The sequence below is a fragment of the Citrus sinensis genome, chromosome 1 (genome assembly GCF_022201045.2).
Source record: "Citrus sinensis cultivar Valencia sweet orange chromosome 1, DVS_A1.0, whole genome shotgun sequence".
In the NCBI taxonomy this organism is placed as follows: Eukaryota; Viridiplantae; Streptophyta; class Magnoliopsida; order Sapindales; family Rutaceae; genus Citrus; species Citrus sinensis.
In genome coordinates, this window is record NC_068556.1 from 4,551,589 (window position 1) to 4,576,369 (window position 24,781).

At 33.3% G+C, this 24,781-nt stretch overlaps 3 protein-coding genes across 6 annotated transcripts; all 3 read right to left on the bottom strand.

Moving 5' to 3' along the window:
• Positions 1–9,648: 9,648 nt before the first annotated feature.
• Positions 9,649–12,203, bottom strand: LOC102606763 (uncharacterized). 3 transcript variants are annotated; one of them, XM_006475789.4, is made up of 5 exons: positions 11,835–12,203; positions 10,880–11,127; positions 10,529–10,619; positions 10,135–10,204; positions 9,649–9,945 (listed from the first exon to the last, which is right to left on the bottom strand). In XM_006475789.4, the coding sequence occupies exons 1-5, from the start codon at positions 11,879–11,881 to the stop codon at positions 9,892–9,894; spliced, it is 510 nt and encodes a 169-aa protein (XP_006475852.1). In that variant the 5' UTR covers positions 11,882–12,203; the 3' UTR covers positions 9,649–9,891. The 3 variants fall into 3 exon arrangements, with proteins under 3 accessions (XP_006475852.1, XP_006475851.1, XP_006475853.1); XM_006475788.4 differs by having other exon boundaries at positions 10,135–10,228; positions 11,835–12,201; XM_006475790.4 differs by having other exon boundaries at positions 10,135–10,201; positions 11,835–12,198.
• A 339-nt stretch (positions 12,204–12,542) lies between these two features.
• Positions 12,543–14,365, bottom strand: LOC102631360 (uncharacterized). The gene is made up of 3 exons (XM_006475787.4): positions 14,102–14,365; positions 13,423–13,579; positions 12,543–12,870 (listed from the first exon to the last, which is right to left on the bottom strand). Exons 1-3 carry the CDS (start codon positions 14,184–14,186, stop codon positions 12,717–12,719), a joined length of 396 nt encoding a protein of 131 aa, XP_006475850.1. The 5' UTR covers positions 14,187–14,365; the 3' UTR covers positions 12,543–12,716.
• A 4,389-nt stretch (positions 14,366–18,754) lies between these two features.
• LOC102630844 (hypothetical protein) lies at positions 18,755–20,691 on the bottom strand. Of its 2 annotated transcripts, none has more exons than XM_006475785.4 (3): positions 20,529–20,691; positions 19,734–19,890; positions 18,755–19,066 (listed from the first exon to the last, which is right to left on the bottom strand). In XM_006475785.4, the coding sequence occupies exons 2-3, from the start codon at positions 19,883–19,885 to the stop codon at positions 18,913–18,915; spliced, it is 306 nt and encodes a 101-aa protein (XP_006475848.1). In that variant the 5' UTR covers positions 19,886–19,890; positions 20,529–20,691; the 3' UTR covers positions 18,755–18,912. The 2 variants fall into 2 exon arrangements, with proteins under 2 accessions (XP_006475848.1, XP_006475849.1); XM_006475786.4 differs by having other exon boundaries at positions 19,734–19,887; positions 20,529–20,655.
• Between the last annotated feature and the right edge of the window lie 4,090 nt (positions 20,692–24,781).

Consider the following 24,781-nt stretch of genomic DNA (forward strand, 5'->3'; position numbering starts at 1 on the left):
TTGATACGGATCCAGATACCCAAGTACGTCATCTCAATAGATTTCTCTTTAATTTATTCTCGTCATTTCAATTCCAAATTTAGAATTTATTCTCGCCATTTCAATTCCAATTTTAGGATAATCCAAATCACTTTCACTACAAATCCAACCACCCATTTACAAAATTAATTCTACACACAATTAAAATCCACCTCCTCGTGGGATCGACACTCGTCACCATTAGTCTATTCTACAATAGATTCGTGCGCTTGCGAGTTCAATAAAATTTGCACAATAATATTTCTAAGTAAGAGTTTATAAGCATACACACATTCTACGGAATGCACTTATGGGCAAATATAAATTCTACGGAAAGTGCCTATGAGCAAATAGACATTTTATAGAATATGTTTAAGGACAAATATATATTTTATAGAATGCGTCTACAAGCATATCCACATCCCGCGAAATGCACCTAGGGGAAATTGCTCATTTTACGGAATATGCTTATAAGTAAATACAAATTTTACGGAATACGCCTACGGAAAAATACACATTTTACAGAATATGCTTATAGACCAACAAACATTCTACGAAATGTGCCTATGGGCCAACAAACAATCTACAAAATGAGCAAAATATTACAAAATCAATCTTCTTTGTAGGGAACCTATATAAGTGCGGAATTCAACCTCAAGCCCATCAAAGTTCAAGGGCCTAAAAGTATGACAAGTGTCTAAAGAATACACATATTAATATTTGTCTCCCTACATGGGCTTCGACTAATACTTGTCATAGGAAAAGTGACATATAACTTCTCCAATTGACTATAAGATGCCTATATAAAGACCAAGATCCTTCATTTGAAGGTAAGATAAAAAATGGGCATAAAATGACTACAAAAACTATGTCCATCTCACTCTAGATTTTCTCTCTCTAAAAATTGAATAAAAAACAGACTTGAGCATCAGAGAGTTGTCGCCAGTACGCTAGCCCCCCTTTGACAATTGTTTCTTTTTTACAAAGTAATTAACCACAAGGAGACACATGATTTGAGACACATGTCTTAAGGAGAAAATAAGCCATAAAACTTAATTTAAAAAAAGTCCGAAAAAAAATCAATCATTGTACATTGAGCAAAAATTTACATCAACAACACTAAAAAAAATTAAAAGATATTTAACATATATGCAACTTTTCAGTAAAATCAAATTGTAAATAAATGCTTTAATACAATTTTAGGAACTTGCAATCAGCATTAATTTTTGCCCAAAAAAAAAGAAAAAGAAAAAATCGTGAACGTGACTCCAAGAAGAAAAAGGAAGACAAAGAAGTTGAATGGGTTTAAAATACTTTTATTTTTATTTTTAAATCAAAAGGCGGAAAATATACTTTTAATTTTTAAGTATTTATATTCGTGAAGCAAAAAAAAAATGTTTACAGTACTTTTATTCATTTTAGTTTTTTTAAAAAAGAAAAATCATCATTCATATACCCTATGTTTGCTCTGTTATTAAAAATATTACAATATTTTGAGAGTGTATCAATCGTCCACCATTAGTTGACAAAATGTATTAGCCGACCACAAAACCGTTAGTTGCCGTTTGAAAGTTAACGGAATTACAGTGAATTGACGATTTTACCCTTGAAAATTATCACTTGTATACCCTTAAATTCTCTTTTTATCACTTGTATACCCTTAAATTATCACTTGTATCACATGAAAAGACCAAATTACCCTTTTGACGTCATCATACTTAAACGGCAACTAACGGTTTGGTGGTCAGCTGATACATTTTATCAATTTAGGGTGAAGGATTGATACACCCTCAAAGTGTTGTATTTTTTATAATAGAGTAAATTAAAGGTATACAAATGATAATTTCCCTAAAAAAAATAAAAGCATCAAACAGTTATAGTTAAAATCTTTTAAATTTTGTTTATGATAAATAAAAGTTTAGAGTTTAAAATAAGAGAATTATATTTGGAATAATGGGCATGTTATATGAGGGTGTTATGAGCCCATTTGAGAGTGCGGTGAGACGTCTGGGCTGCCAAAACCCAGCTACTAAAGTGTTTGGTAACACTTGTAGTTGGACTTTAGCAGCTTGGCAAATTTTTTTTCCCTGCTGTAGGTTAAATTACTAAATTAGCCTTATAAATTATTCCATTTTAATTTTATCCTCCACAATTTTAAACTTCATTTCAAAATTCAAATCGATTTTTTTTTTAAACAAACCCTAAACGACCATTCTCATCAGCACGATTCCGACTGTGGGAGTTCCAATTGATGCGATTCCGACACCGGCCACTCTCATACGCCTCCGTCAGTGGTGCGTTTTCCTTTACTCGTTGTTCATTTTTTAGTGTTCCTTTACCCTATTACATGCAATTTTTATTTTCTTCCTTTTCATTCATAATATATTGGGGCTTTTGTTTAGAATAAATTGATGGGTGATGGGTCATGCGTGATTTACTTGCTTGTAACCACTGTTTTTATTGTAGTTTTTATTTTTGTAGCTGCTTTTTATAGGCATGCACAACCCCTGTTTGATGAAATTCCCCTAATAAAAATCCATTTCAAACTTCTTTGAGCATAGTTCATGCTCTACTATTTTAACAAGTTTCAATTTTGTTTATATTTACCTGTGAAATTTGTAATATATAGTATGCACTTATGAGTGGTATATGTTGTTTTCTTGAAGTTTATGTTTATGATATCTATTATCTGGGTTATGTTCATTTGCCTCAAATTCTGTAATTTTGATTTGAGTTTCTAGTTTTTTGTGTCATGGCAAAACTCAGACTTTAGATGTAGTTCTTGGTTATGATAATTGTTTAGTTGAATTTCTTTGTTTCCTAGTCTGGTTTGTCTTTTGTTGCTTTATTGAATTGCTTGTAATTTTTTTTTCTATTCGTGGGCTATGATCATTATTGTTTGTTGGAAAAGTATTTCAAGTAAACTAAATGTTTGATTAAAAGTATTTCAAGTAAAGTAAAGTAACAACTAAAGTAACTTGTTCTGGTTTGTTTTTTTTTTTAATTTTTTGATATCGAATTATTTTTCCTTGCACAATCCATAACAAGATTCTAGTAATTTTCTTAACTTATATATTCTTATTTTTCCTGTATTGTTGTTTAACAAAGAAATATATTTTTTTCTAGGTTTAAGTGTATGAAATTATGTCTAGTAGCTCAACTAGTAAGGCTACCTAGAACCCCCAGACTTTAGATGTATTTTGTGACTTATGCATTAAAGAGGTGAATGCTGGACATATTCCTAGGACTCATTTGACTTCCTAAGGATATTAAAATTTGATTCAGGAATTCACTAAAGAAACTAGATTATATTGCAACAAAACTCAAATGAAAAATAAATGGGATTCTCTTAGAACTGATTGAAAATTGTGGGAGAATTTGATTGGGAAGGAAACTGGTTTAGGGTGGAATCATAGGTCAAGGATAGTTGATGCAAGTGAGGAATGGCGGTAGGGATGGCAAAACCTCGGGCCGGGTCCGGGTATTGCAATGACCGAACCTTGCCCGGATGCAACCAGTCCATGTCCGGGTCCGAGCCTGGTTTTAATCCGGGTACCTGAATTTTATATTTTTTAATATTATATGTGTATATATTTTTTATTTTTTGGTAATTTTATAAGTTTTAAATTTATTTCAATAAAATTTGACTTGAAAATATAAACTTTAAGTGTTTAAAACTTTATATATGTATAATAAATGAGTCAAATAAATATAAATATTTAAAATAATATATATTTTATAATATTTTTTAATAAAATCCGAGTTCCGGGTTTATTAAGTGATGTCCAAGACCGACCCGGCTTCATACCCAGGCCGGGTATTACCCGGCCCACAACACTTGGGTACGGTTCTGGTCCGGACCGGGCGGATATTTTTGCCACCTCTAAATGGTGGGAAAAGAAAATAAAGGAAAATCTGCAATTCAGTAGATTTTGGAAAAATGGTATTGATCCAGAGTTGGAGAAAATATTAAATTTAATGTTCATGAACACTGTGGCTACGGGTGAGCATGTTTGGGTTCCCTCATCTAGTTTTCCTTTAGAGAGTAATGACGCATCTGAATCTCTTCGTGTTGAGAGTACTGCTGACTCTGATGAGTATATTGTGTCTGATGATAGTAAGGGAAGCAAAGGTAAAAGCGTGGCTGTAAAAGGGAACAAAGCAGAAGGTGCTGTAAAACTGTCAAGGCAACTTGATCGTCTCATTGATGCAGTAGAGAAAAGGAACACAACTTCAAACTCTCAAAATGATACAAGTGGGCAAGAGATTTATAAAGCATTGGAAGTGGTTGCTTCTTTACCAAACATTGAGGCTGGGAGTGAAGTGTGGTTATTTGCTAGTCAGTTGTTTATGGACAAAGTGAAAAGGAATTTATTTAATGAGATAGAAGATCCACCAAATGTCAAATTGAAATGGCTTAATTATGAGAAAAATACAAAATGAAAATGTATTGTATTTAGATTATGAAACAATATTTTGTAAATTACGTTTATGAATGAATACTTTTTATTTTGTCACTTATTACACTTTATATTTCATTTACAATGTATATAAATTGTTGCTATTGATTTATTTGTGCAAATTTCATTAATTATGCAAAATTTTCTGAAATATATTCTTGATTATAAAATATGTCCATTGTTCTTACCATGAGGCTTATTTATGAAAATTTTTCTGGACTATTTGCTTGAGGAAAAATAATAGCATTGAAATGATTATTAATATATCTTCCATAATTATGTCTTAACTTTCTAGCAAGTTCTGGCTTTTGGCGTATAATCTCCTTCACAAAATCCACATGCCCACGCATACATAATTAATGGATCCTGGTGAAGCAATTCTAACGAGGTAGGCATACTCCCTTTTAAAGCTGCTTCGTAAAGTATACTTTTCATTGTTTCCATATCATGTGCTATTGATCTTTGTTTGCTGTGTGGGAAATTTTGCTTGCATAAATTAAAGACTAGCAGCTTGACATTCATACATGCAAAGCCTTGAGTAGACTTCTGGTCAATGTGAAAAAGAATAATTTATTTTATTCTTAATTTTTTTTTTCTGAAACTAGTATTCTACTTAATTCTAAAACTAGATAATTTCCAATACAACTGTCATAACATAATACATCGTGGTATTACTGGACATAGAATTTATGACAAAATCTAGCTAATTTCTATAATTTATTTTGTAGAGGCAAATCCCAAAATGAACTTGGATATAATAATGGGAATGATGGAATGTTAAAAAATTAATGCATGAGTGAACTTGGATATAATAACGGGCATCTGGCTTGAAATTTTGAATTGGGGCCATGGGTATTGGAAACAAGGGTAAATTGCTTTGCCAACTGCAAAGCTATGACAGAGTATGCAATGCTTAGCTAGCAAGTGTATTTCCTCCAAAGAAGAAGCATGTAGCTTACGGATTCAAGTGTAATTGTCAAAGAGGCTAGAGACATCAACATATTTGTTAAAAGAAAATTAATTAATTTTTTTTATATTTTTGATAAATTAACAAACAGTTTAAATTTGAAAATAGAATAGAAATAATAAAAATATATCTCATGGCTCATGGCTCATGGCTCATGGGCACAAGTATTCTTAAACTATCTCTACAGTGTTTATTACATCATGCATTTTGACCATGACTAGCGAACAAACTTCATGTGTTTTCATGTTTTTTTTTATTCTTTTATTGAATGACGTTTCATATTTCAACAACGAATCTAATTACTTGTGCAATTATTTCATTATTCTCCCTTTTTTTTTTATGAACAATGCAGAATGAAATTCAAAAGATTATTGCCAATCATGAATCTACTTTGAGAGTAGAGTTTGAATTCAGCCAGCTGGTAGTTTGAATTATCCCATTATAATTTTAGATAATCGGTTATAGGTTTGATCTAAAAATATGGATAATGATGAAGAGGAATTTGACCAGCTTGTTTGTGCAACAACTGTTTTGATGCATCATTATTATTTGACATTTATCCATAAGGAGCCTTGTATGACTTCTACTCAAACAGGGCATAAATGGTTGATAGAAATACTTGGTGGAAATGTAAACAGGTGCTTTAACATGTTCCGAATGAATAGTGATGTATTTTTAAGATTATGTCACCGATTTAGAAGAAAATTATGGGTTAAAGAGTTCAAGGAAAACATGTGGCGCTGAGATGTTAGGAATGTTTTTGTATATACTAGGACAAAGTGTAGGAAATCGGTCAACAATGGAGCGGTTCCAACATTCTGGTGAGACTATGAGTAAATATTTTGACAAGGTATTAGACAGTGTGTGTCATATGTCCGTAGATTTGATAAAACCATTGGATCCTAACTTTATTACCACTCCCAAAGAGATATCTGAAGATTTAAAATATATGCCTTACTTTAAGGTAATTGACAAAATTAATTTAATTTATTATTTTTCTTTACAAACCTAACCACTTCATAAAGTGTAATGGTTGTATATAGCTTTGATATGCAATTCATATTTGCAGTGGCTGGTTGGGAAGGCAGTGCCCATGATGTAAGAGTATTTCAAACAACTATTACGAATCCTGCATTCAATTTTCCAAACCCTCCTCCAGGTTTTTGTTTCTAATTTTTTTTTATATACTTATTCAATTGATTAGATTGTGTTATTTATTTTTGTATTTTTTAATTTTAAGAAAATATTATTTAGTGATGCAGGATATTCAGAGTTATGTGGGTACTTAGGACCATATAAGGGTGAAAGATATCACCTTCCTGAATTTCATAGAGGTAGTCAACCAATGGGTTATAAAGAATTGTTCAACTACAAGCACTCTTCCTTGAGAAGTGTTATTGAGCGTACTTTTGGGGTTTAGAAGAATACATGAAAGATTTTACGAAATATGTCAAGCTATCCATTCAAGAAGCAGGTGAAAATAGTTATTGCTACCATGGCCTAGCATAATTATATCAGAAGATATTCACAAATTCATGATCATTTTGATGAAATGACGAATGAATCAAGTCATAGTATTAGCGAACATATTGTATCTCATGAAGAAAATTATGAAACAATTGATAGCACAACTCAAGATATAATAATCTTGAGAGATGACATTGCTGTGAGTTTAATGGAGGCACAACAATAGAAATATTTATACGAATTTTGTAATTAATTAAATTTTAATTTTATTATATTTTGTTGTTTGATTTTTATTAGATATATTTGGTATAATAAATACTCGATTAATCATATCATGTACAAACCAAAGTAATTTGGAGAAGCATATAATCATATCATGTACATTGCCCTGTTGGCATTGTCAATAATAATTATTTATAATTGGCCCCATGATATGTTTTAAAAATTATTTATTACAACTTGTGCAAAAAATTAAATTTGATTTATTAAATATTAATCTAATATGTAAAGTAATAAATCATAATTGTATGTCAATAAAATAATTCAAAGAATGAAAAATAATTGATTTGTTAACAATTAAAAATAATGTTATTTAAAATTAATTATTACAAATATTATCTACTCCACAACTATTAAAATTTACCAAACACCATCAATAGTTGTAGTTTAAAAGTTACAGCACCTTTACTAAACACCATCAGCAGCTGTAGATTTTAAGCTGCATCACCTTTATCAAACACCATTAGCTTCTACTCCACCGCTGTAGCTTTTACTACACAACAGCTGCAGCTTAAAATAATGTTATTTAAAATTAATTATTACAAATATTATCTACTCCACAACTATTAAAATTTACCAAACACCATCAATAGTTGTAGTTTAAAAGTTACAGCACCTTTACTAAACACCATCAGCAGCTGTAGATTTTAAGCTGCATCACCTTTATCAAACACCATTAGCTTCTACTCCACCGCTGTAGCTTTTACTACACAACAGCTGCAGCTTAAAATAATGTTATTTAAAATTAATTATTACAAATATTATCTACTCCACAACTATTAAAATTTACCAAACACCATCAATAGTTGTAGTTTAAAAGTTACAGCACCTTTACTAAACACCATCAGCAGCTGTAGATTTTAAGCTGCATCACCTTTATCAAACACCATTAGCTTCTACTCCACCGCTGTAGCTTTTACTACACAACAGCTGAAGCTTAAAAGTTACAACACCCCACTCCCAAACACACCCTATGTTTATTGGTTCATAAAAAATGTTCTCTAAAGTAATTCATATAGATAATTTTATATTTAATAATTTTATTGAAATAAGGGTGTACAGAATGATTTTTAGAGTACAATATAAATAATCCTACGCTTTCATTATTTTCCCGAGATACTGATTAATTAAAGATAACAACCGTGTGAATTTTATTTATATAGAAAAGAATATTCAATTGTCACTATTAATGCAGGAGGATTGAATATATTTTAAAACACAATTTTTTTAAATTCCAGCAGCAATGCAATGCCGACGGATGAAATTGCCATTTCTTCCAGCAGCAAAGCCAAAAGCTTAATAAATGCTCAGATTCCATGCCACCAACAAACCAATTGAATTATATATCAGAAATTAACCAAAATTCATGTGACAACACATTTTAGAATTTGTTTTCTTCTACAAATTAGGCTAGAAATTATCTTTGTGATACACTTCATGAAACACTCCACTAGCTACTCTTTATTAAATATAAAATGTATCAATTAAAGTGTGCATTTACTCTTATAATTAGTAAAGAAAAACGCGTACAAATGTTCAACGGACATAATTGTACGCCTAGAGGATTTATAAGGTGTTTTTTACTAGAGGAGTCGTTGAATGAGCCTAAAGGAGTGCGAATATTAGAGATATCATAAGCATAAATTGTTTTGGGGTTTATTAGAGGTGAAAATTAAATCTATGCATCTTATTTATAGATGCTGAGTAAGCAGTTGAGGGTATATATGGATAAAATAAAGAAATAATGGGCATGCTTATTGTTCAAACATGCGCCAAAGGCCCAGGAGCTCACAAACTTAAAAAGACTGAAATATCCCTACCTTCGGAGGGAGAACTCCAATAGAGTTGTGCCATGTGGCACGGTGACGAAATTACCCCGACACAGTCCATATATAACCGCTTAAGGTTTGCACTCTAAGGCCAGGTTCAAACACACTCGCTAAAAAAGGACCATGTCTTCTTCAACCTGAAGCACAAAGACTAACTTGAGCGTCGATGAGCGTCTAAGTGTAATTTCTATCCACCTCTAACCTCTGTTTCTTCTCGTTAACCTCTATGTGAATATGAATGAACGTAGATGACCAGAGAATCAAGCAGCTCTGCTGGTACTAGAGTGACAATATTTATCCCAATGAGTTTCTTTGAAAATTCTAAGCAACAACACAGAAACCTTCAAAAGACCTAACAGCTATATAACTCAAGACTTGGAAGGTTGATGTGATGATATACTTGAAAAAGAAGCATGTGATAATTAAACAATAATTAAAATTAAACTCTACGAATGAAAGTTGCCAAAGCAACCTCTCAGCCTCAAGAAACAGCCATGCATTTATTTTTCGAAAATGAAGATGTCGGTGAAAATTATGCGTACACGACGAGTGAGTGAGATCTTCACAAAATGGTTTTTGACAATCCTCTGATTTGGTTTATTACGAAACATTGCCTGAACCACAAAAGTTGAAAAATAACTGAAAATAAATTTATTCTGTAAATGTTCAATTCAGCACATATACAAAGAGGAGAAAATTGGTTAACATTAGTATCCTGATATATTTACTACAGCAGAAGAAGAAGCCATTGTTTGGTCAGTAATGTTCTTTCAGTTGCCTGAAAGCTATTTACAGAATCCTCTTAAACAAACAAAGACAACGAAGGAATATGAAAAACTGAATTTTTTTTTTCACTTTTGCAATCAATTTCTTAGTCATACAATCCTTCGTGCTCCCATACGTCCACTAGCAAATCAACCATTTCCTGTCAGTTAAATTTCCAATTAGCAACCAAGCAGCTAGCTTCACATAAGCTTAAATAATTTACCGCTGGCTCTTGTACCACAATGGGAAGTGTGTTCGGAGAGGGAGGCATCTTTTATGCGCACCCCAGCTCCCAAGAAAAATAAAAAAATGGAAATTTCTAAAGACATCATGTTAGGTACAAACTTACAGAGAGAGGGATGGGCCTGGGAAAAGGATTTTTGGTCCCAAGTAAACTTTCATAAGTTGCAGGCCAACTGCTAAGAGCCAAAAAGTCTAAAGTGCTGAGAAAAGAAAGTGAGAAAAACTAAGCAGAAAAACTAGCCACAAGGATATTGCTTGAGAAAGAGATATGACAGTCAATGACTAAAACACTTTTACTATTCTTTACTCATTTCTCCTCACTTGATTCAATTTTTTGTGGTCACAAAATATGTATCATAAATCAATCAAAGGAAATATAAATACTATGTACACACAAAGGCAATGCAGTATTAGTAAGATGAAAGTATGCTGTCGACTCAACCGAATTGCCGGACAGAAGCTTCAGAAATGAGTACAGAAAAAGCAGTAAAGGTAAGCACCTTGATTTGGATTCCCAGCTTTGTTGAGTTCGATTTTCTGACTTGCTACTTCCAATCCACTGCATTCTGACCTGATTCCAGAGAATAAGACCTGCAATTAATGTTATATCAGCATCAGCATCTCTAAATTTGATCTAACAAATCTAATATCACGATCAAGAAAGCAGCCAAACTATTGTGACTAAAACATCTTGAGCCAGTGTCAAATAAGTAGAGCCATAAATTCAGTATCCAAACAACTATAAAACACTTTAACCCCAGGTACACAATATCACAGAAGATACACAAGACAAGCCATATTTTGCTAGCAATTTATCAGAATAGTAAAGATAAAATAAAAATAAAACTTGCCATGATTGACAAAATCAGAATTGCTACTGGTGCCACTACAGTGATTGAGGGTCTGGTTTGATGTACTGATGGATGAAATACTTCTCTGAGATTGAACTGCGCTGTTTTCCAGATCACATGTGCTTGTGCTCCAAAAATCATCAGATATGCTAGGTTTTTTCACTGCCCGCCCTTGAATTCGCAATCCCTTTGTCGGCTCATCCACAGCAATGATTGGTGTGGACTTAGTGCAGCACCCAAAACAACCACTGCGCTGTTACAATCGGATTAAACCATATACCCAGATACAGTAGGTACTCTACTAGCAGCAAATCTATTCAACCGTGGCGGATGGTATTAAACTTAAAATTCTGAGACCATATTGGACAACATTGCATGATACAAACACATTAAAAATCATTTGAAAAGGGATCAACAACAGCAAGACCACAACCTTGTCTAGGTTCAAGAAACTGGATGAACTAGATGACAACAAGAACCAGCACCCATCGAACTAACAGAAAATTTAGCAGCCAGCTACTTGCTAAGAGTTCAAGAGCAAGTGTTCAAAACGACTCCCACACATCAAGAAACTGAAAAATGAAGAAAAATCAGTATCGAAACCGAATGAAGTAAAGGATTAGCTCAACTTCTAATAAGTAGCTCGCTCAAAACAAAGAATAAAAAGAGTAACTTGTTAGCCACTTCATCAAATTAAGTTAAAAATTATCAATTCATTAAATGCTTAAAAAATTGAATCATCCTTCTATAAATAGTAAGATAAATTAAGAAACCAAAATAAAGTCAAACTTGTAATTGTAAATACACAGCACACGAGTCAACGCAACCTTTCAGTAGAATTAATACCGGAAACTATTCAAATACCAAAGCAGCAGATTCACACCGTCTCCATCAAAATCAAGCGAAAATAAACAATTGATTGAAGAAAAAAATAAATAGGAATCCGATTACTTACCCCATGCAAGCGAGAAAGTGATCGATCCAAGTGTAAGGAGTCACCATATAACAACTCTTGCGTGGAAACTAAGAACAAATCTCTGAAATTGAAATACAATTATAATAATAATAATAATAATTCTGTAGGGGTGCGGGATTAATAAGACTTTGTCTTGTCTGTGTAGACTCTGTTTCGTTTTATCCTCAAACTTAAAACAGCCCTTTTATTTATTTATTTATTTATTTGTTTGTTTATTTATTTGAATTATTGTTGTCGCTATTGCTGTTGCGGTTCTTTCTTCCACTTGCGACATTCCTGCTGCCAATTTGATGGTTTAAAAAACCCGTGGTGAAGCGATTGGTCGATGAATTGTGTGCGGTAGCTTGCTTAACTTGCAGTAAAGTAATTAATTAAAATAACTTCCAAATCCTAAACTACCGACAGAATCACTGATATTATATGTTATTGAATTTGACGACGAGGATTATCCAACGTGTATAACAAATAGACATTTATTATTTATTATTCTTTTCTCCTCAGTAAAAGTCCAGTCCAGCATACTATTTTGGGTTTTGAAAATCAAGTTCTGCTGCACCTCGTGGACTCACAATGGGCTTCGGAACCAGCCCAGTAGCAAGTCCATCTACGACAACAGGCGATGTTAAACGGAACGTGTCAGTGCAGGTGAGCAGAATTTTAAACGAAACAACGTACCATCACAGCCGATTGCCGGTATCTTATTTATTAGCAGTGGTAGTATGTTACGTACATGTCACCTAAAATCAAAGAGTTACAGAATGTAAAACAGCTGAGCTATCATGAGCGAATAATCAAAGCATATTCATGCCAAGGCAGCAAAATTTTTTTATTAAAAATATTAAATTAAATTTGTGATCTAAGCTAATTTTCTTGATTGAACAGCAGATGCAAGACTGGCCCTCCATCATAGATGATTGATGATGATGTCTCATCCTTTTCTGGCATCAGAGAAGCCAACCCCACCTGGAAGTTGTGATTGGGTACAATTTCTTGCTTGACGTTCGTCTCTATGAATCTGCAAAAGACACCAACATGCAAATTAATAAAATAAACGGCTTTTTTTTCATTCTGATATAAATTATAAGCACATCAATTGATTAACTTGGGGTATTAGCTTCCGGAGTGTCCGTATGAAACTATGAATTATATGCCTGCCCAAGTAAGAAGAAAGTTACAAGGTAACAATTCTAAACAACAAATACTTGATGCAAAGCACTATTCTGGAGTGATATAATGAGAATATGGGATAGTAAATGCGAAAATTAATTAGAAGTTTGTTAAAACTCCTGCAAGATAAAAAATGATAACCAAACTCTTTCAAAAAAATTTGGTGCAAAGTAATAGTACGAAAATTGTATCTATCAAAACACTAAATTGGACTCCCAACTCCATGATAGATAGACGACTGTTCTGACAACAACAATGATAAGGTGAACATTCACATGTAAGAAAATGCACTTACACACTCACATGTATGTTAAGGATTACCAAGATGCTTATTCTATTTCACAGATCTGAGGAGGGCTATCAATGAATGCAGGGAAAGATAATGCATCTGATTACTTACGTGGAAGTGAGTAGTCCTTCGTTTGGGAATGTTGACATGCCCTGTCGTTGCTTGTGCTTAGGATTTGCAGAGCAAATTACAAATATATGTCCACGACGTTTAACTATCTTGCAGAACTGGCACAGCTTCTTCACGGATGATCGAACCTTCATGGTTACTGGAAAGTGGAAGTTAATTAGAGCCATCAAAATACTCTCTCTCTCTCTCTCTCTCTATGTGTGTATATATATATAGAGTCATTATCTAATCAGGATTCCCCTAAGAAAGTTAATGAAGATGTCAATAAGTTCATCATATGTTTAATCCGATGGAATTAAAATTTGATTTCTTGTGCTTCCAATCCCACATTTTCTTCCCAAAAAAAAAAAAACTTTGTATAAACAGGTCAAGTGATCCACAAAAAGGAGCAAAACTTAGCAATCGATTACACAAGACTCAATTTGCCTTGTCTAGCTCTGGAGACGATAAACAATTATAAACAGCTGAAAAACCCTGCGGATATTGGTATTGCAAATAATTCATCAAAGTAGCCATTTCTAATGAACGAATTCTACCGCGAAACAGATTTTTCACATAAAGCAAATTGACTTGCAAGACCCCACAATTGCAACTTAAAATTTTCAATTACAAAAATATAAAAATAAATTCATTTTCTCTAAGACTCTGACTGTGTGAATACCAAAAGGTGGTGGCTGGTGAATGCTGTGAAGCGGCGGCGGCATCAGCGGTCGAGCGAGCGTTGAGCGAGCAGCGGTGGCGTCCATTCACGAATTGCGGCGGCAGGAACAAAGAGGCGGCTGTGGCGACGGCGAGAAGGATTTTATTACGGTGCTCTAGGTTCACGCCGCCTTTCGGTAACACTTCCTATAATGGTTTTTAAAAATAAAATGAAAAAAGTTGGACTGTTGGCAGTTAGGGATGACAATTGTCTTCGTAAATCCACCCAAATTAACTCATTAAAATCCACCTGTATAATTTTGTGGATTGTGAGTGAGTTTAGTATTAAAAATTGAAATCCGCATTACCTTATGGGTGAGTTTAGCATTATCTAAATATTTGGTGGATACTTACATGAATATCCGTCAAACCTAGGAGTGGGCAAAATCGAGTTCGGATCAACCCGATCGGGTTTCGGGTTGAATGAAAATTGATCCGAACTCAACCCGAACTTATAACCCGACTCGATCCGATCCGAATATAATTCGGGTTGAGTTCGGATCGGATCACATGCGGGTTAGATGCGGTTCGGGTTAGATTTGAATCAATTTGGATTATTCGAGTCTACTCAGGTCGGATACAATTCAACAATACATAATTACCTATTATTAACAACCACCAAATACCAATTAAATATTAATCTTTCACACATAATATATAATATACATCTATAGCATCACTGTCGAAGGCTCAAAACTTCCAAAACCCAAAGTCAACAGCCAAAATTCAGGTTGCAGCTTACCAAGTTCGAATGGGTGTTGTCGGGTTCGAATAGACCTTTAATCAGATTAGGTGATTGTGGAGGATTAGAGACATGGAGGTGGCGCAACAGATCTAGTACTTCGTAGCAGTAGATTGGCTTCGGTTGGCGTCGAATCTTAGTGGTTGCTGCGTCTGGCGTTGGATCTTAGCTTCGGTTGGTGTCAGCTTCGGTTGTGTGTGTGTTTGTGTTTCATTTATTTGGGGGAGGCTGGGGGTTGGCTGTCGTCAATGGGCTGCAAGTGAGGGAGGTTGTGGGTGGTGGGTGAGTGGCCGTGTACGTGGGTTGGTTGTCGGCAGTGGGTTGTTGCTGCTGCTGTGCTGCGTGTGCTGTTGTTAATGTGTTATTTGTGCGTGTTTGTAATCGTTTGTGTGTGTGTGTGTGCCCTTTGTGTGTAGTTGCAATCGTTTGTGTGTGTGCCCGACTTGTGTTTGACTTTGTGTTTGTGTGTATTGTGAAATGTGAATATGTTGTTTGTGTGTGGCGTGTGTGTTTAGATTTAGGTTTTTTTTTTAAAGCAACCCGATCGGGTTTCACCATTTTCATCCGATCGGGTTTCTTTTATAACTCAATTCGATCCGAACTCGAAATTTTTCTGGTCGGATCGAGTATTTTGTCAACCCCTAGTCAAACCCACAACTTTTTTTCTCCAATATTTTTAATGTAATTTTAATTGAAAAAATAATTTAATCTAAAAATATATCAATTAAATAAATGTAAAGTACAAACATGTCATGTGTGGTGTGTGCAAGTTGCAACTCATAACCTAACCTGAAGGAAACTCAAATGATTTCTTTTTTACCTGTAAGCAGCAGCTACAAAACCTAACATTCCAAACTATTTCCCTTTCACCCATGAGTACTAGCCTCACACCCATTTCCCTTTCACTCGTGAGTCGCAACCACACACCCATGAATTTTTTATGGCATTTGTGGTTATTTTTATGGATTTATATATTTCATACTTAAATTTGAGAATTTGTGTTCGATTGATGTTGAAATTTTAATTTTTTATTTACATTGATTAAATTTAAAATTGAGTATGTTATGTGGAATTTTAGCTTATTAATATAAATTTACATATTAAATATTTATGATTTAAAATGTGAAAACCTACAAAAAATCGGTTGCATACCATTACGGATTTGGTAATTGTCAAAATATGCAGAAGGTGGGTTTTCTTAAAAAATTAAAGCCTACAACAGGTGCAGGTGCGGGTTTAGTAATTTAAATTTTGTACAAATGCGGGTTTGATAATAGCAAATCCGCTGCGGGTGGTGCCAATTATCATTCCTAGTTGGCACCCTTCAATGTTCTCTTATAACCCCTTTTGGTTCTTTACAATTCCACCCTTGATTGCATAAAGACTTAAGAGTAAAGAAAGAGTACATGAAGAACCACTCGGTCAAATGTCGATGATGAGCATATAATATATACATGTTTTACCCGTAATTATATAATTGTTAATTATTTTTATTTTTTTTAATTAACTGAATTATTTTATTGAACATGGAATAAATTAGAGATTATGGATAAAAAGAGAATAAAGAAGTTCATTTTGCAAAGTAATGAAGATTAAATTAGAAATTAATTGAAAGACATGAATTAATAGAAGTCAAGAAGATAAAAATTGTAAGGCAATTTCTTCAAATAATGAACGGTGGGCATGCATTTAGAAAACAAAGATTTAGTGATGGAAATTGCATGTGCATGGCAGTTGGCGCTATATATTATGGAAAGCAATTTAAAGGGACCCGTGATTTGGCTTTCGAAAGTGGAAAGAAATTGATGGATTATGGTGTTGACAAGTAATGGTGGCATTAATTAGAAAGTTTGATTTTAGAATTGCGAAAAGGATTGGAATTAGAATCCAAATTGGATTCAGCCAATAAAGCATAGAGATTTGGCCAATAATTGCACGGTCATGGGGCATTATTATATAAAGCTCGTACATTAGACAATTGAAGGAGGGAGCGTTCGACAGAGAGAGAAGAAGTAGCAGCAATTTAATTTTTCATGGTTGGTTTTATTTATTTTGTTGTTCTCAATTGAAATATGTCTAATTAATTTTTTTATCCTAAGATTAAGAATGAAATCATATTCAATGAAATAATTTTTATTTTTATTTAATTAATTCACTGTATATGTTCTTAAAAGTTTATGGTTTTTATTTTACATGATTAGTTGGATGTTATTAAATCTTTTCACCAATTCTATCAAAAATGATTAGTTGGATGTTTTTAAATCTTTTCACTAATTCTATCATGCATTATTGATTGTTAGGATTAATATCTTACTAAATCTATGCTTGGATTTGGATCTCTAAAGTCTATATAAGATTACCTTTGACTCGGTGTCTTTTATTAAATTGTTTACATAGAGTGTTTAGAAAAACTTTGACTCTTTGTTATTTAATATGTTTACATGAGATGCTTAGATATTATACTATTAACCAGAAGAAGAACCTACACAAGATTAATATTAATGGGACTTAATTTTTATATCCATGAAATGGCATAGATTGATTTCAAGTTGTCACTCTAAAATTAAGGATTAATTAACAATCAGATAATTGTTAGTTGAATAGTGGTGGATTCTAAAACCTTGATAACCTTTGTCTTATTGAATTTCCATAAACTTTATTTGTTTTCTTAGTTTTATTAGTTTTATTTCTCTTAAAAACTCAATTTGCTCAACTAGGTTAGGATTAATTAATTTTAGATTTAAATTAAACTTTTCAATTTATAACAAACCATGTGAGTTCGACCTCGTTACTACTATTTTATGTTTAGATTCGTGCGCTTGCGAATATATTAAAAATTTTCACAACAGCCCGAGTGGCTATAACCACTCTCTCACAACTATGATTTAATTTCTTTCCTTAAATTTAAGTGAATGTAGTATTCTCCCTTTTAAAATGTGAGTGGAGTTGATGTCCCCTAAATATTAGAGAACTACTAGTCCCAGTAATTATCCGATTGTAAAAATTAGTTATAATCTCATATAATATGAATTGTAATATGAATAATAGTCTCATGTAATTAAAAAAAAAAAAGGAAAGAAAGAGTACATGAAGGCTTATTATACTTGCTAGATGTCTTTAATAATTCACTGTATATCATGAAATTTCCTTTTAGTTTCAAAACTCGTTATCAACTAGTAGTCATAGTCAACTGGTAGTCATAGGGGAAGTTGAACAATAATTTGATTTTGATAAACATTCTTTGAACTTCTATATTTTACATATAACCTACTAGAGCTAATCCAACGGCAAACTCACTACACAATAAGGAAGAGATCTCAATAAATTAAGGTTACTTTCAATATTCATAGAGTGTTACAAGTGATTATATGATTTTTAAATATTTTATTGAGGTATATTCAGAAAAGGGCGGGATGCCAATAACTCCACTTAAAAAAGAAAAAAAAAGAAGAAGAACAGGCCCGTCTTACAGTAGAACTCATTCTCAAAACTGGGCCCAAGTACTAGCACTTGTATGTTATAAGCCCGTGTTGCCATTACAAAACCCTTCTTTCAAATTGGGGTCCGCAATGATTCATAGGTTGGGTTGGATAAACTGGGCGACTTTGCGCCGGATCCCACAGATAGGTAGTAGGTACTAGACATCCTTCCTGAATTACAGAAGTCTAAAAAGTTGCAATGGGTTTTATCCACCACTAGGTAGTACTGTAGTAGGTAAACATTTTCTCAATATTAGTCAAGAGTACATCATTAAACACAAGCATTTTCTCTTGCCCCTAAAATCTTTCCACACCTTAGATATTTCCAGCAAATATACTTCTTCCGTATAGCTAATTCCGAGAGTAATAACTTGGAAATCGACTAGTAGAAGAATTAAACCAAACACTTAAAGCATGCATTTTTAAAATGTGACCATGGTAACATAGATTGAAATAAAGCAGCAACGCCAACAAAACATCCAAAGGCAGCACAAAAATCCAGCACTATCAGTTGATTATAACTTCAAAATAATCCTATTTTTATGATCTGATCTAATTTCCTTGTTTGAACAGCAGAGATGCAAGACTGGCCCTCCATCCATAGATGATTGACCATGACTCATGCTTTTTTGGTATCAGAGAAGCCAGCCCTGCTCTGATGTTGTGATTTGGTGCAATTTCTTGCTTGACATTGGTCTCCACGGACCTGGAAAAAGATACCAACAAGCAATATTATGACAATAAATGGCTTTTCTTTCAGATAAATAGATTATAGGCTCATTCAATTGGTAAGCTCTGGTTCTAGCCTTCAGGGGTGTCAATGAATAATCTTATGCCTGTCCAACTAAGAAGAGAGTCACAAGCATACAATTATAAATCATAATTACTCCATGGCAATTAACATTTTGAATCGTAAAATGAAAAAATGGGTAACAAGTGCAGCAGGCAACACAAAAAATTGGAATTCTCTTAAACCTACTATAAACTAACAAATGATATTCAAACTCTTGAAAATTTATTGGAATTCTCTTAAACCTACCATAAACTAACAAATGATATTCAAAGTCTTGAAAAATTGGCCAGTGCAATAGCATGAAACTCGTATCTATCAAAACAATAATATTTTTGACTCCATGATAGATAGACCACTTTTCTGACATCAATAATGATCACAACAGCTCAAGGGAATATCAACGAGGAAAGGCCTGGAGTAATAGTTATCCTGTAAGAAAATGCACTTACACATGCACATATATTGGATTATTACAACGCTTATTCTAATTCAGAGCTCTGAGAAAAGGACTGTAAATGAATACACAGAGAGGGGGGGGGGGGGGGGGTGGTGGCGGTGAGGGATGGATCAGATTACATACGTGAAAGGGATTAGTCCTTCATTTGCGAATGTTGACATGCCCTGTCGTTGCTTGTGCTTCAGATTAGCAGAGCAAATTACATACACACGACCACGACGTTTAATTATCTTACAAAACTCACACATCTTCTTCACGGATGATCGCACCTTCATTGCTACTGGAAAATGAAAGTTAAGAAGAGCCATCAAAAGTATATTTATTATATCTAAACACATAAGTGGTCATAATAGTTTCAATCAGAGTCAACATAAATCGCTACTCCCTCTACACAAAATTCTTATAACCTATAGAAATTTAAACAATGCGCTACAAGTAATAGCGTAAAACAAGTTACAAAAGATGCCAATAAAATCATCACTTGTGAAAAGAATAGTTACAAATTCTTATAGAATAAACAAACAAGTTCAATTACTAAAACAAAAATTTGAAAAACACTCACACTGATAGTCATCATAATGCATAAATCATGAGAATTCGTTTATACTTGAGATATCATCAGAAGTTCAGAACCCAGGTGGAAATTACAAATTTAATAAATATTATCAAATTATATATATATATATATATATATAACCCAAGCTGCGAGACAAAAAAGATATCCAAGTTTCCAAACACAACTGTAGAATTTTATTTTCTCACTACCACGAAAGAGAATAGAAGAAATGCAAAAGAACTCAGCACGCCGCTGTTACCAAATAGAAATTCGATCTAACAAAATGAACCGTGCAATGATTTAGAATAATTTGCGTACAATCAAGGAAGAAAAAAAGAGCAGGAAAAACAAAACATTGGTACCTGATTGGAAAGGCTGAAGGGAAGACTTCCAAGCACTCAACAAACAAACTGACACACACTTGCTCGCTTAACTTTCCCCAGCGATGTGCGCCTTTCCCTGGCAGTGCAGTGGTGGAGTTTAGGGTTATATTTGGGCTGGGTCAACTACTGGCTCAAGCCTGTCAAGGCCCATTCAACTTCAGTTAGAGTTAATTAGGAATTTGGAAAGGTTGTCTTACCATTACTGGGGATTAACAATGGACCCGGCCCAAAACTAGTAACCCTTTACTTTTTCCAAAAAACAGAAAAAAATGCTAACACTGTAACACATTCCAGGAGTTTCAAGATTCCACGTTTCATGTTTGTGGTAGTCATTGAGTTGGATGGCAAGTAGTTGATGTTAGGGGTGGGCATTTTACCCGATCCGACCCGACCCGATAAATTTCGAGTTCGGGTCGGATCGGGTCGGGATTGAAACCCGATCGGGTTGTGATCGGTTCGGGTCAAACCCGACCCAATCCGAATACCCGATCGGGTTCTTAAAATAAAAAAAAACGTACTGACCCGAATTGACCCGAATTGACCCGAACTGACCCGAACTGACTCGATTTCAACCGACCCGAATTGACCCGAACTGACCCGAATTGACCCGAACTAACCCAAATTGACCCGAACTCAATCCTACCCATTTTAAATCCAACCCGAACAACCCGAAACCCGATTGGGTTGACCTGAACCCGATTTTGCCCACCCCTAGTTGATGTGATGAATTTTTTTGAATTATATAATACCATTACTCATATTACAACTCATATTATATGAGAATATTATTAATATTTATAATCAAACAATTACTGTTATTAGTTTACATTAAATCATATATAGCAGTATCTAGTTCTACTCTATTAATGTTTCGAAATGGAGAAAATTATCTCTACTCATAATAGAGAAATGAATTAAACCCTTCATAATATTTTTTGTGGGAGTTCAAACTGCTGCGATTGTGAGGGAGTGGCTCTGATTTTGGCTGAGTGATTGAATTGCAATGATGAATTAGTTTGAAAATAGTGAACTAGAAGCATAATTTAGTTGACAAATATCACATTACTTTCAACGGAATAGTTGAAATAATTACTTGACTTTTTTTTTTAACTTAAATCATGATTATATTTTTCATTTATTTGATCCATTCAATATAATGATTTTTTTTCCACTTAAAGTCAATGGTTTGCATTCAGAAATTAAAAATTAGTATTCAAGTAGTCATTCAAGTAGGTACCGTTGGATTAAATAGATTCTATAGATGAAAAATTAATAATGATTTTAAAATATTATATCATGTAGCAAGAAAAAAAATAATGATATATCATTTTACAGGATTACAAGGTCAACTAATCTTCTAAATATCTCATTTTTAATTTGAAAAAATATTTGCTCATGAGTTAAAAGTAAACAACAAAAACCCCTAACACAAACAGAAAATACTACAACTGACGTACCGAATTTGTAGGCCAATATAAAATAATAAGGATCACTTTTCTTTTCTTTTCTTTTTTTTTAATAAACAGTAAATTATAGACGTTCAATTCATCAATAAAAAAATATGTTCGAGAAGTTCCAACATTCATCGATGATGGCACATCAACTTGCGTAACGACCACTAGTAAAGTTAACTTGTGTATATATATATATATATATATATATATATATCACTCAAATGGATCCTTATCTTCAACGGCCGCCCACTATTAACACTTGCAATTGGTGCAAGAAATTCAACTTACCATGTTTGGAGGTAGACATGGCCGTCGTCACCCACCATAAAGACACCTAATTAATTAAATTTTAAAATGACAAACAAATGAAGTCATTTACCCTCACTATGTTATTTTAACAATGATCAATATTCGTTAATGCGGTATCAAGCCACATACATAGCTGGGCAAACATGGTTGACGATTAAACCAAGCAAAGATGTCGTCATTTGATTGCTTGTTTTTTTAATGAAGAGGAGGAGGAAATGCTTTCTTTTGTCAATTACACGTACCTGATGATGACATGACGACCAAGGATTGAGGCAACACGAGGGTGCGTAAACATTATTGGTGGCCTTAATTTTCTATTATTATATGGTTGTTTAGGGGCCTAATATATGCTTTAGTTAAGCTAAAGCATTGGCTCCTTTTTTATTTATTTTTAATTAAAAGGAGCATAAATATATATATATATATATATGTGTGTGTGTGTGTGTGTGTGTGTGTGTGTGTGTCTTCATGGACCACTTAGAAAAGAACAATAAATTTCTTAAGGATAGTATAACTATTGTGCATATATTACATGAGAGTTTTGTAATTTTAAACGTAAAAAGAATGTTCGTGTTAATTAGTTGAATTAACTGGTAAAATCTTTAATGATGTAACAAAAAATGTGAGGTGGTGTATATAATAATTAAAAGAATATTAAATTTTTACAATATGAAACGTACAAATTTTGAAGTTTTAACATATAAGACTATACGTTGTATGATGTTTCAGCTAATTATAAATTATTGTTGTAATAATGGCTATTATTTTATGATTTAGAGTAGAAAATTGGAGAGTAGCAAAGCCTTTATTGAAATTTAACTCTTTACTTTTAATAGGGCTAAAAAAATAATGTAAAGTTTGGTGAGGTCACGAGGAAAGTGAATCCACGAAGCATCTAACCATAAGATTTGCTTGCATATGTAATGTAAGCTTTATTGTTGCGGTGATGAATGATGGAAGCGTGTTCAATGGATGCGTCATGTCAACGTGGCATCCACCAATTGGGGCTCGAACCCTTTGCCCTAAAATCAAGATGTCTTTGAGGATGGGGCCAAAGAATCAGATCAACCGCGTGAGATTATGTCACCCACGCCCAATGATGAGGCTAGGTTAGTAATTAATTGACTTACACACGTTATAATTACTACTAATCCGTGGTTAGGTATAGGACAATCAAAAGCTGAAAAACAGTTTATTTATTTGTAGAGGAGGGGGGGGGGGGGGTTAGATTATGTTATCATCTATGATCATTTAATTATTTTATATGGGGTAACTTTTTAATTTTGAGTAATAACCTAAGATTTATATATTACATATAATATAACATAGCATGACTCTAGAGAGCGGTGATTTCATATGGGATTACTGCGTATTAAATTATCATTAGTAGAACTATAGAAATAGAGCCCATAATACAGAGAGTGGTGATTTGATATGCGATTGTCACGTATGAGGTTGTCACTGGTGGAACGACATAAATAGACCCCGTAATGTACATAGTGGTGGTTTCATATGGGATTGCTTGCGAATCAAATTATCCTTAGTAGACCCCATAACACAGCTCCACACCACCGCCTCACGCTAAATCATTTGTTTTATTTTCAGAAAGTGGCATCGGGCAACAGTCAAAAAGAGGAAAAAAAAGGGATGTGAAAAGAATCCACTGCAGTCTATTGTCGAAAGTCGAAACATATCATCGAATTGTAGGTGGCTGGTGGCGCTTTTTAGTGAAGTGTTTGTAGAACTGTTAGATGTAACCATTCTTTACACATCAACTTCGCTAGCGATTTGATTTGATCAAAAGGATCTTTCCTTATCTAGTTATCTTCTTGTGTAGATCCATGTCGGATTCCTTCACGATTTCTTTTTTTTTTTTTTGGGTTTTTTTTGTTGGGGGGGGGGGGGGGGGGGGGGGGGGGGAAGGTTTAATTAACAAAACAATAAGGTAGTGTTTACTTGTTGGAGTGGGAGTGTGGAGTGTGGATTCCTCCCACTCCAGTGTTTACTTACCTTAAAAAATGGGGGAGTGGGAGTGGGAATCCGTGGGTCCCACTCAATTTTAGAGTGGGGAGTGGGATTCCCACTCCCATGGGGATTCCCACTCCCACCTCTTCCCATTTTATCTTTATAATTAAAATAAAAATAAATAAATAATATTTAATAAAATAAATAATATCATTTTTATTAAAAATAATAATTATATCATATTTATTTTATTAAATTTAATAAAATAAAAATAAATAAATATTATATTTAAATTAATAATATTAAACATTAATTTAATAAATATTAATTATTTATTTAATTAATAATAATAAATATTTTATTCTAAAAAAATATTAATTTTGGACTATATTATCAATAATAATATTTCATTTTTGTTGCTATTATTAATAATTTTTATTCACATAATTTAAATTAAAATTAATAAAAAATTATGATTTACATAATTAAGAATATTAGTCATTA

What these genes read in the sequence shown, in the direction of transcription:
- LOC102606763 (XM_006475788.4), bottom strand. Translation starts at nt 11,881, where the DNA reads ATGGTGACTCCTTACACTTGGATCGATCACTTTCTCGCTTGCATGGG. An exon ending in CACTTTCTCGCTTGCATGGG is followed by an intron (nt 11,128 to 11,834) that starts GTAAGTAATCGG and finishes GTAACAGCGCAG; the next exon opens with TGGTTGTTTTGGGTGCTGCA. An exon ending in AGCTGGGAATCCAAATCAAG is followed by an intron (nt 10,229 to 10,528) that starts GTGCTTACCTTT and finishes TTCTTTTCTCAG; the next exon opens with CACTTTAGACTTTTTGGCTC.
- LOC102631360 (XM_006475787.4), bottom strand. Translation starts at nt 14,186, where the DNA reads ATGGACGCCACCGCTGCTCGCTCAACGCTCGCTCGACCGCTGATGCCG. An exon ending in TCACCAGCCACCACCTTTTG is followed by an intron (nt 13,580 to 14,101) that starts GTATTCACACAG and finishes TCCACTTTCCAG; the next exon opens with TAACCATGAAGGTTCGATCA. An exon ending in GAAGGACTACTCACTTCCAC is followed by an intron (nt 12,871 to 13,422) that starts GTAAGTAATCAG and finishes TGTCTTTTGCAG; the next exon opens with ATTCATAGAGACGAACGTCA.
- LOC102630844 (XM_006475785.4), bottom strand. Translation starts at nt 19,885, where the DNA reads ATGAAGGTGCGATCATCCGTGAAGAAGATGTGTGAGTTTTGTAAGATA. An exon ending in GAAGGACTAATCCCTTTCAC is followed by an intron (nt 19,067 to 19,733) that starts GTATGTAATCTG and finishes ATCTTTTTCCAG; the next exon opens with GTCCGTGGAGACCAATGTCA.